Source organism: Crocodylus porosus, unplaced genomic scaffold, assembly GCF_001723895.1.
Source record: "Crocodylus porosus isolate Cpor-Errol unplaced genomic scaffold, CroPor_comp1, whole genome shotgun sequence".
Taxonomy (NCBI): domain Eukaryota; kingdom Metazoa; phylum Chordata; order Crocodylia; family Crocodylidae; genus Crocodylus; species Crocodylus porosus.
Window position 1 is genome coordinate 5103358 of NW_017728939.1, and position 13284 is coordinate 5116641.

The 13284-nt window shown below is 41.9% G+C and overlaps 1 protein-coding gene across 3 annotated transcripts in view; it reads left to right on the top strand.

Annotated features, from left to right (window-relative positions):
• The first annotated feature begins 2395 nt into the window (after positions 1–2395).
• The window catches only part of CLSPN (claspin), a 27589-nt gene continuing 16700 nt past the window's right edge, over positions 2396–13284 (top strand). For 2 of the 3 annotated variants that reach the window (XR_002103254.1, XM_019547742.1), the window contains exons 1-10: positions 2397–2498; positions 3373–3508; positions 5585–6051; positions 7008–7175; positions 7517–7606; positions 7872–7944; positions 8537–8645; positions 9495–10051; positions 11209–11400; positions 12656–12834. Coding sequence is in view for 2 of the 3 variants with exons in the window: in XM_019547742.1 (XP_019403287.1) it covers positions 2478–2498; positions 3373–3508; positions 5585–6051; positions 7008–7175; positions 7517–7606; positions 7872–7944; positions 8537–8645; positions 9495–10051; positions 11209–11400; positions 12656–12834 (1992 nt within the window). In the remaining variant the exon portion in view is untranslated. Of the gene's footprint in view, positions 2499–3372; positions 3509–5584; positions 6052–7007; positions 7176–7516; positions 7607–7871; positions 7945–8536; positions 8646–9494; positions 10052–11208; positions 11401–12655; positions 12835–13284 lie in introns of all 3 variants that reach the window. The other variant, XM_019547743.1, reaches the window with a different exon arrangement.

A 13284-nucleotide genomic window follows, 5' to 3' on the forward strand; every position in this document is an offset into this window, starting at 1 on the left:
TTTAATATTCTGTAAAATTGTATGTGTTTGTGTTAAGCCACAGTGGGGTCAGAACTGCAGGGATGGTAGCCCCTGCTGAGGAAACAAAGGCTGCCAGATTTCAAGGAAATAGGTGCAGGGGTTTGGGGAAACTTCACCTCAAGCTACTGACAGGCAAAACTCGGGGTACTGTGTGTGTTAAGGCGCAGCAGGGTGAAAGCTGCAGGGATGGTGGCCCCTGCTGCGGTCACAACGCCTGCCAGCTGTTAAGGAGACAGGTTCAGGGCTTCTGGGTTCTGGGGCCTTGCACCTCTGGCCACAGGTAGGCAAAACTCATGACATGGGTGCTCATTTGGGTGGGGGAACCACTGCAGGCCTGGCTGCTAGGTCCTGCTGTGGCCACAAAGCCTGCCAGCTGTCAAGGAGATTGGTGCAGGGGTTTTCTGGGGCCCTGCACCCCTAGCTGCTGACAGCCAAAACCTGTGCCATGGGTGCTTGTGCAACTGCTGCTGCTTCTTAGACAGCAGGACTTAAGATCCCCCATCACTTGTCACCAAGACCTGGGGGTAATAAGTGACCACAGTATGAACATGAGCCAGCAGTGTGATGCTGCAGCCAGCACCACCGATACGCTGGCATGCATCAATTGATGCATCTCCAGCAAAACCATTGAAAAGAAGCGATTCTCCTGCTCTACCCAGGTCTTCTTAGCACTGGTGAGATCGCAGCTGGAGTACTGCGTCCAGTTCTGGGCTCCACACCTTAACAATGACATGGTAAAGCTTGAGAGAGTCCAGAAAAGGGCCACTCATATGATCAGAGACTTGCATGGCAAGCCATATGAGAAAGGCTGAGGGACCTGAGACTCTTCAGGCTGAAAAAGAAAAGGCTGAGGGGAAACTTGGTAGCAGCTTACCGCTACATCAGAAGCACGCATCTAGGGCTCGGTGAATAAACTAGGAGTAATGGTCAGAAACTCCTGGAAGATAGTTTCAGGCTCGTTTCAGGCTCAACATTAGGAAAAATTACTTCACAACTAGGGTGTCCAGACTGTGACCATTACTTCTAGTTTTCCTCAAGGGTGCCCTGGTAAACAGTTGTTTACTGAGCCCTACATGTATGGCCCAAAACCCACCACCCCTGCAACTTCCACTCTGCTGCTGCGCCTTAACACACAGTGACAACCACGTCACGAGTTTTGCTTGTCCGCAGCTTGAGGTGGTTTCCCCCAAGCCTCTGCACCGGTCTCCTTGAAACTTGGCAGGCTTTGTGGACTCAGTAGGAGCCACCACCCCTGCAGTTTTCACCCCACTGTGGCTTAACACATACACGTGACATAAGTTTGGCTCTCAACACTTTGGGGTGCAGTTTCTCTGACCCCCTGCACCTATCTTCTTGAACCTTGGCATGCTTCATGCCCTCAGAAGGGGCCACCGTTCCTGCAAGTTTCATCCAAATCAGGCCAGAAATGACAAAGTTATAGGCTGTTTCATCCTTCCCCGTTATAGCTTACGGGCAAAACATCAAAACGTTTTGACTTGCCTCGTTTTTGTTTGCGGCTGTTTCGACCATATCTGTTCCATTTCGATTTTGCTGTTTGGACCTCGAAACGGGCCAAAACAGTGTTGAAACAAAACTGGTGGTGAAATTTCGCACAGCCCCACATAAATCCATTTCGAATCGGGCACCAGACCAGGGCAGCGAGCCTACGCTTGATCCGAGCCCGTAAGCGGCCAAGCGGAAGCACCATGACAGTGGGGGGATCAGTTTAATCCCCGACCCAGTGGCTTGAACAGCCTCTGGGTCCCCTGGTGACCCAGTTCCTCTCCAAGGTGACCTGCAGATCCCGCAACACGACGTCAATCCGAGCAAGTTCAGGCTGTCGGGTAGCACAGATGAAACACCAGCTACGACAGCGGGATGAATGTCAGCTCTAGCAGGACATGGCAGGCTGGGGCTCCGGCCTTGTTTTGAGTACGAGGCACAGCATGTGCCAGGCCAACTCCAGTGCAATGCAAAAAAATATTTTCTCAGGTCATTTGCTCAGGTCAAGTTAGGGCACTCTGGGAATGCCCCCTCAAGGGCCACAGCCTGGCAGGTCTCCCTGGGCCCTGCTCCGGGCTAGTACCAGCTGCTCCTAGGAGGCCTGTGCAGAATGCCTCCGGCAATGCCCAGGGCCAAGACCATAGAGGTCCCAGCTAGAGCGGCCCGCGCTGGGCACCGCTGTCTCCACAGAGCAGACGAAACCCAACGGAGGAAGAGGATTGGCGGCGGCACAGAGACATCCTGTTAAGACGGAACTCGTATTGGGCTGCTAAGCGGGGAGCCGGGGCTTACTGAGCTAACGGCCCAATGGGGCGATCCGAGGGGGTGGGGCCTCGAGGGAGGAGCGAGCGGTGATTGGCTCCGGCTGGGAGGCGGGATCAGCCCCAGGCAGAGCGCGAAGAATCGAAGCGGCTTTCCTGGCGGGCGGCAGGACAGCGGGGTCGAGCAGTGCCATGGCGGCGGCAGCGCCTGAGGTAGGCCTGCTCCGCTCCGCCAGCCGGTACTGGGAGCCGTCGCCCGCCCCGCGGGCTCCGCCCGAGAGGCCGCCTCGGGACGCAAAGCAGCCGCGGCGGCTTGTAGCTCCCGCGCCCTGAAGACGACTACGTTTCCCAGCATGCTCCTCGGCGCTGTCCCAGTGCATGCTGGGGGCGCTGGCCCGCGGGGCATGCTGGGAAGCATCCTTGGGTGGGCACTGCCCTGGGGCTCCCTGGTGGCCTTGGTTGGAGCTGGGTGGGCTCAGCCCTGTGCTGGATGGGGCCAGGGAGATGGGATGCTGATCTCTCCAGTACCTTGCACTTTTTCCCCTTGTGCAAAACAACGAAGAACGTTTTGTTACTCAGCTGTGAGGATTCTGGTTTTTGTGAAGTTTCATAAAGTATTTTTATGGCATGTGAAAGTTGCAAGTTTCTGGCTAGTTTTAAGCTGTGGCCACCAGACAGTGTCCAGGCCAATATTTGTTTTTTGCTTTGATATGAACTAAGAATTTCACAAGGGAACTGTACAGTAGTGGAAATGATATAGCATGTAGTCATTTTTTTTTAATGTCTGAAACCCAAATAAATCTTACAACTACAGTATCAATGAGTAATTGATGACCATGAGGGTGGTTAGACATTGGAACAGGCTACCTAAAGAAGCTGTGGGAGCCCCATCCCTGGACACTTTCAAGAGCATGTTGGGCAAACCTTGGCTGGGATAGTTTAGTCAGGGATGATTGTGGCTGGACTAGATGACCTTGGGAGGTCCGTGCTTTCCTATAACTCTAATTTGGGATGAAACAGGTCAATGAATTATTCTAACTTAAATAGCTCACGCTGTATGAAAATAAACTTTCTTCTTGGCTTTTAGCCTTGCTTAGGTGTAGAGGAACTAACACCCGACTTGCAGAAAGCTTATGACGACGATTCTGACAGCGGACAGGGCAGCTGTGAAACAAGTTCTCCAGGCCATTCCAACAAGGAAGTTGCGTCTCTTGATGACAGAGGTCTGTAATACAAAAAGATCTCTATGGTTAGATGTGAGGTTTTTCTCTTCCTCCCTAAATATTGTTATTGTTCTCTGTACTTTATAGTTTTACCTTTGCAGAAGGTTGAGAGAACATGGCCCTGAACTTTCTTCATGTTAGAAGCAGTATTTCTTTTGAAACTGTTCACCAGGGCACCCCAAGGAAAGGCAAGGTCTAACAGTCACAAAGTGCTGGAAGACCGTTTTGGACTGGACATAAGGAAAAACTTCTTTATCGTCCAAGTCTCCAGAGTCTGGAATAGACTCCCCCAGAAATAGTGCAAGCACCTACTCTAGACATCTTTAAGAAATGCTTGGATGGCTGTCTTGCTGGGGTGATCTGACCCCAGCTGACCTCCTGCCCTTTGGGCAGGGGGCTGTACCAGATGATCTCGCGAGGTCCCTTCCAGCCCTGAAGTCTATGAATATTTTCCATGCTATCTATATGAAGTATTTTTTTTACTTGTTGGGTTATAAAGATGTGGCATATGTAATGGTTTACTGTTGACATATTTCGCTGTCAAGAGTATGTAATGCACGCTTATAGCTGGCATTAACAGAAGTCACTATTCATGCATGAATCCAGACTTTTAATTCTGAAATATTTACTAATTTAACTTCAGGACAATTATTACAAATTATACAATCAAATGCAGTTTTCTAGATATTACATGAGAAGATATCTTGCAGCCACCGTTTGCAGTCTGACATTGCATTGTGCTTACTGGTTCATTGAAAATGAAACTCAGCTATGTACGATGTAGCTTGAGAGAACCACACCAGCTGTATACTAACCATCACAATGCACTAACATATGCAGATACATATGGTTTCAATTCAGAGTGCCTCCTTTGTTGTTCAGGATGTGGGTAGAGATCTGTAAATGGTAAAAAGGTGGTAGTTGAGGTTGAGAACGGGAAATGGGGATGGGGTTTTAAATATCTTAATTGCTTTATTTCCTTGCCGCCTTATGAGTTGCATAGTTAACCCAGGTGAATCTGACTCGTTTAACTTGAATGTGTGTGTATGTGTTTTGGTGGGAGGGCGGTTAGTTCTAAGTTTTATGAAGTTCTAGTCTGGCTGAATTGAAACGCTTCTGGGATGGGGAAATGAGAATATAGAGTTTGTACCTTGAGAGCAGAATTTGTCTGTAAACGTACCATTAACAAGTTCTAAATTTCCTGATGCCCCTTGAATACCCTGAGCACAGTAGATATCTGTGATTGTGCTTTTTACAAGGAAATTTTCACTTTTGGATAAAAGTTATAATGTAGATTAATCATGGTTTAAAGTTAGAGCTCAGTGCTGTTTCCCTTTTGTGTGCTTGGATGGGGAAGTGACAGGATAAAATGGGATCCTGAAAATACATTATGTTGCATGTCAACATATGAAGTACCAGAATGAATCAGTTTCTTCCTGATCTCAAACCTGAATTTTTAAACCATAATATACTTAAAATTTTCATGCCAACCTCATTAGTAGCTTTAAGTATGGGGCTGCAGGGCTTTTGCATGGAAAACATAAACTAAAATTACATTTAAGTAACTATATATTCTGTCACTGAAATGCTGCTAAGGTTGCTGCTACGCTGCAACAGATTGTTCTCTCTGTACTTTTTGGGATTTTGGACTGAAACTCCGATAGAAGAAGATCAGGAAGTGCTCCATTAAGGTTTTTCTATATATCCTGAAAAAGAATATTTGTGTTACAGGAAAAAAGAAATCATGCATTTACAAAGAGCAGTTAGAGTAGGAATGCATGTTGTTATTTAACTATCACATAGTAGAAAAAGCAGTTTTCACGTTGGCTTTTATTGAACTGCTCTGTATAGAACAGCATGAATGTTTGCAGGACTGGGACCATGGCATTATAGTTTTCTTTCAGTATGTTACTGTTTGCTTTGGTTACATAAGAAACAGACTACATAAAACACAGGAATGTTACTAATTAGTTTGGGAATGGAGAACAGTATCTGGCATAGTATGTCATTTGGTAATGGACCTATGAATTTTTATAAACAATCTGTGGTATAAAGAATGCTCTATGTTTCTACCAGATTCAGAGGAAGAGATTTTTGTAAGTAAAAAATCTAAAAGCAAAAAGGTGCTTCAGGACAGTGAGAGTGAAGGGGAAGAGAGAGGCTGCTCCCTTGAGAAGGCAAACACTGTAGCTGAAGATGTCAAGAGTGGGGAGGAAAAGGAGCATCTTATTACCCGAAAGAACAAAAAACATCGGATTCGCCAGGCTTTGCTGGACAGTGACGAGAGTGATATTGGTGACACGTTAGATCACAAAAACCTTGAAATAGATGAGAAGTCTGGTGCGACTCAGAACAAGCTGGATTTGGGTTCACAGGTGGCAATTTTGCCAACATCTCTGAAACAATACAAAAAACACAAAAGTAATTTTGAGGATGAAACGGGCACAAAAGCAATGGGGAAGTCGAGGAGGAGGAGGATGGAAAAAGAAAAAAAAATGGAGGCTATTAGAGAACTGAAGAAAGAAAAGAAACGGAAACAAAAGGTATAAATGTTTGGAGAAACATTTGCTATTGTTAGTCAGGTTAAATACAGTTGAAGCATTTGGTGATGGTAATTAAAAACCTCTAATGAAATGTGTGTACTCACAACCCACTAGCAGTTTGGACTTCCACAAGAGTCTACACACAGGATACCACCAACTTAATTGGCATTTTGAAGTATCAGTCCTTAAGGTGGGCTTGTCAGTCTAGAGGCAGCTCAACACATAGCTAGGGAGGGATGATAATGGTTCAGCTTGTTTCAAAACATGAATTGTTTTAGTTCTGCTACAACAAGGCTTGTGGCCTTGGCTTGATGTAAGGTATGAAATCTATCAAACCCATTCATCAGTGGAGCCAAGCTACTATCATGCCAACCTCAGAAAGAGGACATGGGTTGTCCTTGACATCAGAGCCTTGTTCTTACTGAGCATCTGATAAGAGGTGTTGCTAAAGCCTCCCCTGGGCATAAGCCAGCTGTTGACTGCTGGGGTACAAGTACAAATTTATCCATGGGCCTGTTGTTGACAATTTAGGGATTTTTTTTTTTCCCATTCCAAGGTATTAGGCATTAGTTTCCACCAAACTGATCATAGCCGCTTTCCATAGCAATCAAATGATTATGCTGTAACAAGTAATGGCAGCAAATTAACACTTAAGAAATGCTGTTTTGGGGCAAATATTGCTAACTATGCACAATTGTTAAGTCTATGGTCTGTGCAGGACTCTTTATGAGCCCTGGTGAGTTTTACATGATTCGTTTCCTGTCTCCTGATTGCAGAAGTTGAGAACCTGCATTGGCCTGATTTTGTAATGTAAAGTCAATATGACTTGACTACAGAATTTGAAAGTAACTCATTTTTTTTGTCTGAATGATGGGAAATTGTAAAGATGTCTTTCAAATATTTGTAAGTGAGCTTCTGAAGTAATAATTTTTTTTAAATGTTGCTTTTTTACTCAGCAGGAAGATAATGATGAGAGAAATTCTATTAATGATAGTGGGTGTCTTCTTGCTGACAAAGAACTCTTTGATAATAATTTAGAGGAAGAAAATGATTCCCACCTCGAAGATGAAGAGTCACTAGAATCAATAAGAGCTGCAGTGAAAGACAAAGTGAAAAAATATAAGGTAACTTAATTTATTCTTGTACCTTCATGCATATAACAATCTTTTGTTGACACTGATGCAATTCCACTTCTACATGAAGAAAATAGTCCCTAATGTCTTGTTTCTAGGGGTGTATCAACAGAAGTGCCTTCTTTAAGCACTAATGTCATTGAAGGTGCCAAAAAGAATATTGTTGTGGAGGCAGTTGAAGAATTTGCAGTATAATGTTTATATCCGTTTCTGAAAGTGCCTGCAGGTGGAAATTCACTACAATGATACAGAAAATTATTGCACAGAGTTATTGTGTTTTGCTTTTGACAGCTCCTCGCTATGCATTGAAATTAATCAATCCATTTTTATAGGGTAAGAACTTGTTTTCTGAAGATCAAAATTACAAGCATGTATTTGATGATGAGAATGAGGAACCCACATTGAAAAGAGCTAAGAGGAAGGTAAAATATTTCTTTAGGCTTCTTAATTCCTTTAACTCTCACTAGCCCATAATATTAATTTTATGTGAAGGTTTTTCTTGGTGCTCAAGAATGGAACCAGCATGACAGGCATATTTTCAAGATTATTTCTGGTTTCTTCTATTTTCCTGCTGCTTCAAAAGTGTGGCGGGGGGTGGTGGAACCTTTTGAAAAACTTTTTCAAAAACACTGTTTTGAAACTGTAGAACTATGCCTATATTCAGTCGTCTTCTTTTTTTTCTCTCAGGAGAGGAAGGCAGCAAGGTTAAGTAAAGAAGCCATGAAACAACTGCATAGTGAGACCCAGAGACTTGTAAGAGGTAAAACCTGAACCACTTGTTTTAAATGTAAGATGAAATTTCCTTAGGAAGGCAACAGAAAAGGAGTGTCAATCAAAGCAGTGGACTTTGTTCTTGCTTGATATGTGGTATTCAGAATTTAAATTAGGTAAGCTGCAAAGCTGTTTCTCCTGAGATTTTATTGAAATACACGTTTCATTGCAAGAATGATTTTTTTCTGAAAACTACAACTTGTCTTTAAACAACTTTGAAAGTCTTTTGGAGACTTCTTTTTACAGTTTAAATCTGGACTAGAAGTAACTGACTTCATGTGTATTGGGGACTTGGTTATACCAAGTAATTAGAGTGGGTCTTGTTCTTCTGTTACTGGTAGCTCAGTCCACTTGGTTCTGAGTTCTTGGGCATGCTGCAGGCCTTATTCTTCAGGGCAGTTTGTGGGCATTTGGATAGAGGTCTAACAGCTGCATGTTTTATATATTGGAGTTAAGCTCTGCTCTTCATGTCTAGTTGGATCTCTTAGTTGCAAAATACATGTGCCAAGCTCATCTGAATATTTGAGAAAATGCCTGCCGCTTCCGTACGTGACTAAAATGACACTTATTTCCTTTGGTAGAATCATGTCTGTCGCTCCCATATCATGTGCCGGAAACCAAAACCATACATGAGTTCTTCAAGCGTAGACCTAGACCAGCTTGTCATGGAAATGCAATGGCATTGCTGAAGTAAGGAATTCTTCTGTCTCATGTTGTCTTGTATGTCCAGTTCTTGATTTGCTTAAGGAATTTACTTTGTATGTAGATTCTGTTTCAGTTTATAATCATGTATTGCTATTGGGGCACCTGCAGCTACTACTTTCATGCAAAATTAGGGATATTCCTTGAGTATCCTTTTAATGTAGTTTAATAGCTGAAAAATAAGAAGTGATTCACAGACCACAAGTCTGGGATATGGGGATTACCAGTGGCCTGAAGACCACAGTTTGAGAGCCAAAGTTCAAAGTGGTTGATCTGCTAGTTTTGCATATAATGACAGAATATTTCCCCTAACTGGGTTTATCTGCTACATAATCTATAAAGCAGTAAAACTTGAGAGCGCTGTGTTGTTGTTAGCCCGGTCTAAATTTTTTGTGAAGGTATCCCATGCTGTCCTTCAAATCCAAATTTATAGCTATGGTTTAAAACTCATTGCCCTATGCAAAGTCAAATTTTATTTGAGAAGGTATTTAATAATGTTGTGTACTTAAACCTTGTTCACAATATAACACCTTTTTTTCCTTTAAATAAACCTAAAATAAAAGAATCCTGTATTAATTATTAAATAACCAAAGACTGGGCATTTAAAATCTTCATGCTTCCCACAACCACTCTAACTGGCACTGTAGAAACAACCTAGTTTTTTCATGCAACTAAGTGCAGCATTATATGCAGACATAGACATTACCATTGTTCCTTTCTCTTGTTTGGTTTAGTCTTTTCCCCCCTTGTCCTTCCCCCAACCTCCCATCTCATGCCAGTCGAGCTAAGGATGTGAAAGTGTATGTTGGGTTATGATTTGCTTTCTGCTCTTTATAGGTCTACTAAGTATCAACCCTGCCTAAATGAAGAAAGTGCAGACACTGCGAACTCAAGTGTGAATATCAAAGACACTTGGACAGAGGTTGGTCAAGCAACAGCTAGGGAGCTGGAAACAGGACTCGATAAGAATATTGACACCTTTGCAGATAAACCCTCCACATATGTGGAGGAGAATCTGAGAGAAGATTGTGATGAAAAGCACAGACAGGATGGTGCCTTGGATGCTCTTGAGAGCCTAACAACTGCTGGTAATTCAGAAGAGCAGGTTTCTGACTTGCGGAGTAGTCAATGTGGGGAGCAAATGGAGAGTGAACTTCTATTAGGATCTGAAGCAAGTGCCCTTGAACAAAGAGAGGACCAGCTGCAAAACACAGGTGTAGAATGTGACAAGCCTGTTCAACAGTTGGCTTCAGTGGTGATGGCACAGCCTGAAAAAGTAAGGAAGTCCAAGCTGGATAAACTTCGGGAGCTGGGAGTTGACCTATCCGTCAAACCAAGACTCTGTTCTGACAAGGATTCCTTTGTTAACCTTGATGAGCCTGAATCAAACAAAGGTACCGCATTACCTGTTGCTAGATCCGAGAAGCTAAGCAAGGTCAAATCAGCACTTTAGAAGGCAGACCTCTGGGAACAGCTAGATGTTAGCAGTTCAGAAAGGGGAGGTACTTCCTTCTGAGCAGAACTTACACATTTCCGCTTTGTGCTGGTGATGACACTTTCTTTTAGATGAGTTGTAAAACAGAAGGCCGGATACTTTTATGGTGTTTAAAAACCTATGAAACTTTTATTAAGAAGTGTAGTGATATTTTTTGTACTGCAGATCCCCTGCAGTTACGTAAGTTGGTACCAGAAATAGGTACCAAGAGGGCTAACATATTTTTTAGTCTTGGTGCCTAAAGGTGAGCATCTGAGGATTGTAGTTGCCCAGCATATGACTTGACTTTCAGAACCGGTGGGCATAAGAATCTTCCGCTGCATTTCACTAGCAGTCATGGTTGTACAGCAGATGAATAATAGGTTGCTCTTTAGTTTTCTAAATAAAGATTTAGACACCCATGGTTGAAAATTTGGGCTGTTTGTTTCAATGGTAGACTGTGATTCTGTATTAATTTGATTTTGCTTAGTACTTTGAGATTCTCTAATTGTAGTAAAACTTTACATTCATACATTTATATTTATTAATAGCATTTAGTCTACAGCATCTGCTTTCTTTAAAATTTATAGAGATATATGGGCTCTGCCCAAAACCAGTAACTTGTCAACTTTCAATGTGGATTTAAACATTTATATCAATAGATTGCTGGAGATCTTTGATTATGGGAATAGAGACTCTTTTAATGAAGTTGGATGATAATACCCAAATCACCAATGAGTAAATCAAGTTATTTTAAGCTTTCAATTAAGAGTAATATAATATTGGAACAAATATCGAAATATTATATTTGTTGACCTTTCTTAGAGTACCCACTTGAATATCCTGAGCTTGGGTCACTGCATTACTTTATATTTCCAAATCAAACAACATTGACCCCTCCCCCCCCATTTTTATGGATTAGATCCTGAAATATTGCATCATTTTTCTAAGACTACTTTGTAATGAGATTTGCCTAAGATGAAAGTGACTGCAACTATTTATGTCTTTGCTGCATTGAATGAATTTGGTAAGAGCAAGTATTATACTGATGGCCTTAAATGTAATATATATTTAAAGAACTGGAAGCTTTGAAGGCACGTTTCTTGAAGCACACTCTTCAGACAGCCAAACCAAAAGCCGAGCGGATTGTAAACTTGAACATTATTTGTAAAGAGACCACTTCTGAGGGAAAAGAGGAGCTAAAATCAGATGTGGTGCCAGTGACATTGGCTGCAGAAAATGTAGATGAAACAGTCTACACAAAGCCAGGTATATCTGGGAGAAGAGGGAGGGATTGTGTTGAAAAATAAGTATGTTGTCTCTGACAGATACAAGATACTGCATACTATTCGCATTATCTTTCCTAGCAGTCCAGGCTGTACCTGAAGTTTACTTTTACTAAGATAGAAGCATAAAGTTAATTCACCATCTCCTCTGCATTTTCTAGTGTCTTTTTTTTTTTTCTGTCTGCCTGTTAGATAATAAGGTCTAAGTTTATGGCACATTTTGATTTTGAGGAAGGATAGTCTAAACTTCTTTCATCTAAAGTGCTGAGCACGTTGCAATTACCTACAGTCTTGCATCAGTTTCAGAATGAACTGTTATAAGTGAGAAAACTACTTAAGAACAAAAGCATTCAGATTGTCTTACTGCACATTTGTGGGGGAGGAAGGGGGTGGGCACTGTATTTATTTCCCTTCAAAAACCTAAACTAAAATGAAAAGAATCTGTGTGTACACAACTCATCTTGTTCCAGTTATATTTTTTTGATCAGTTGGGCATGTAAAAATCTTAAAAGGAGGTTGGCTATTGGGAAACAGGTGGCTCTCAGCTAGAATTTTGGCTGCTGGCTCTGAAATTTGCTTCATCCTGGTGCAGTCTCTAAATGTCTGGCGTAAATAGATATAGAGAACAAATACATCTATATGCAATCTGTAGATCATCCTTCATGTGTTATTTATATTTAATAGCACTATTTTTTCTGTTGCAATTCTTCATGCAGACAGATTTTGTAACATATTTTACTTGTAAGCATTTGCAAATTAAAAAAAAAATATCCTGAAAACTAATCTGATTTACCTATATTATGTAAATGGTAAAGGAGATGTGTAATTTGGTTGGCCCTATAGGCATGCATCCATTCTAGCTAGCTGCTTTTAATTATTTTATATGCCTTATTAAATCATTTTTGGGTAAGTGGAACCCATTGTTCCCATAAGACACAATGGGAAGAAAGCCCTTCTACCGGTTTTCCAGAGCTGTGCCAGTGGCACTTGTGGGTAATGAGGAATCTCCTTGATAATTCATAAGATTATGTTGCCTCTCTAAATGGAGCTTATTCAGGCTAGGTTTAGCTCTTCTAGCCAGTAGATCAATTCAGAAAACCTTTTATAAAATAAAGCACCGTTGCCTTTAATCTTCTTTCTGTGAGTGTAGTTCTATTAAATTGAATGCTTGAAGGCAGTAAAGTTTTAAGGGTTCATTGTAGTGCATCTAATATATTCATTTATTCACTTCTGCCCAGGTGAAAAGCTACAAGTGCTGAAAGCTAAACTACAGGAGGCCATGAAACTCCGCAGGATTGAGGAGCGCCAGAAGCGGCAAGCACTGTTTAAACTGGATAATGAGGACATGGAGGAGGAGGAGGAGGAGGAGGAGGAGATGACAGATGAGTCAGAGGAGGAGGAGGAAGGCAACCAAGAGGTCTGTATACTATATTTTTACATAACTTAGTCAACTTCTCAGGTCTGATTCCTCCTAATTAATTAACAAGGAAATGAAAGAAATCAGACTTGCACAGCATTAATATTGGGGAATTGCCAAATAGAGCCAAGTGGTTTTAGTTTTGTTTTTAAACTACATATTATTGTAAGATCCTCAGGGTTTTAGTTGCCCGTCACTGTTTTTAACACTGTTCTCTTGTTTAGTTTTCTTTGCCAATCCTACACTAGTTCAAACTTATCTTAAAACAACAAAGGTATCTGATCACTGTTTTTGCAGTAGTTGTTATTATTCCTTTAGTGGTGGGTCAAACCTTTTGACAATTCAGACTTTTCTTGCTGCTTAGAGAAAATGTTGTATTAGCCATATTGGTTCAAATAATTAGTTCTGCAGTTTGCACCTTGTGGATTGAGCAATATCTGACCCTTCACT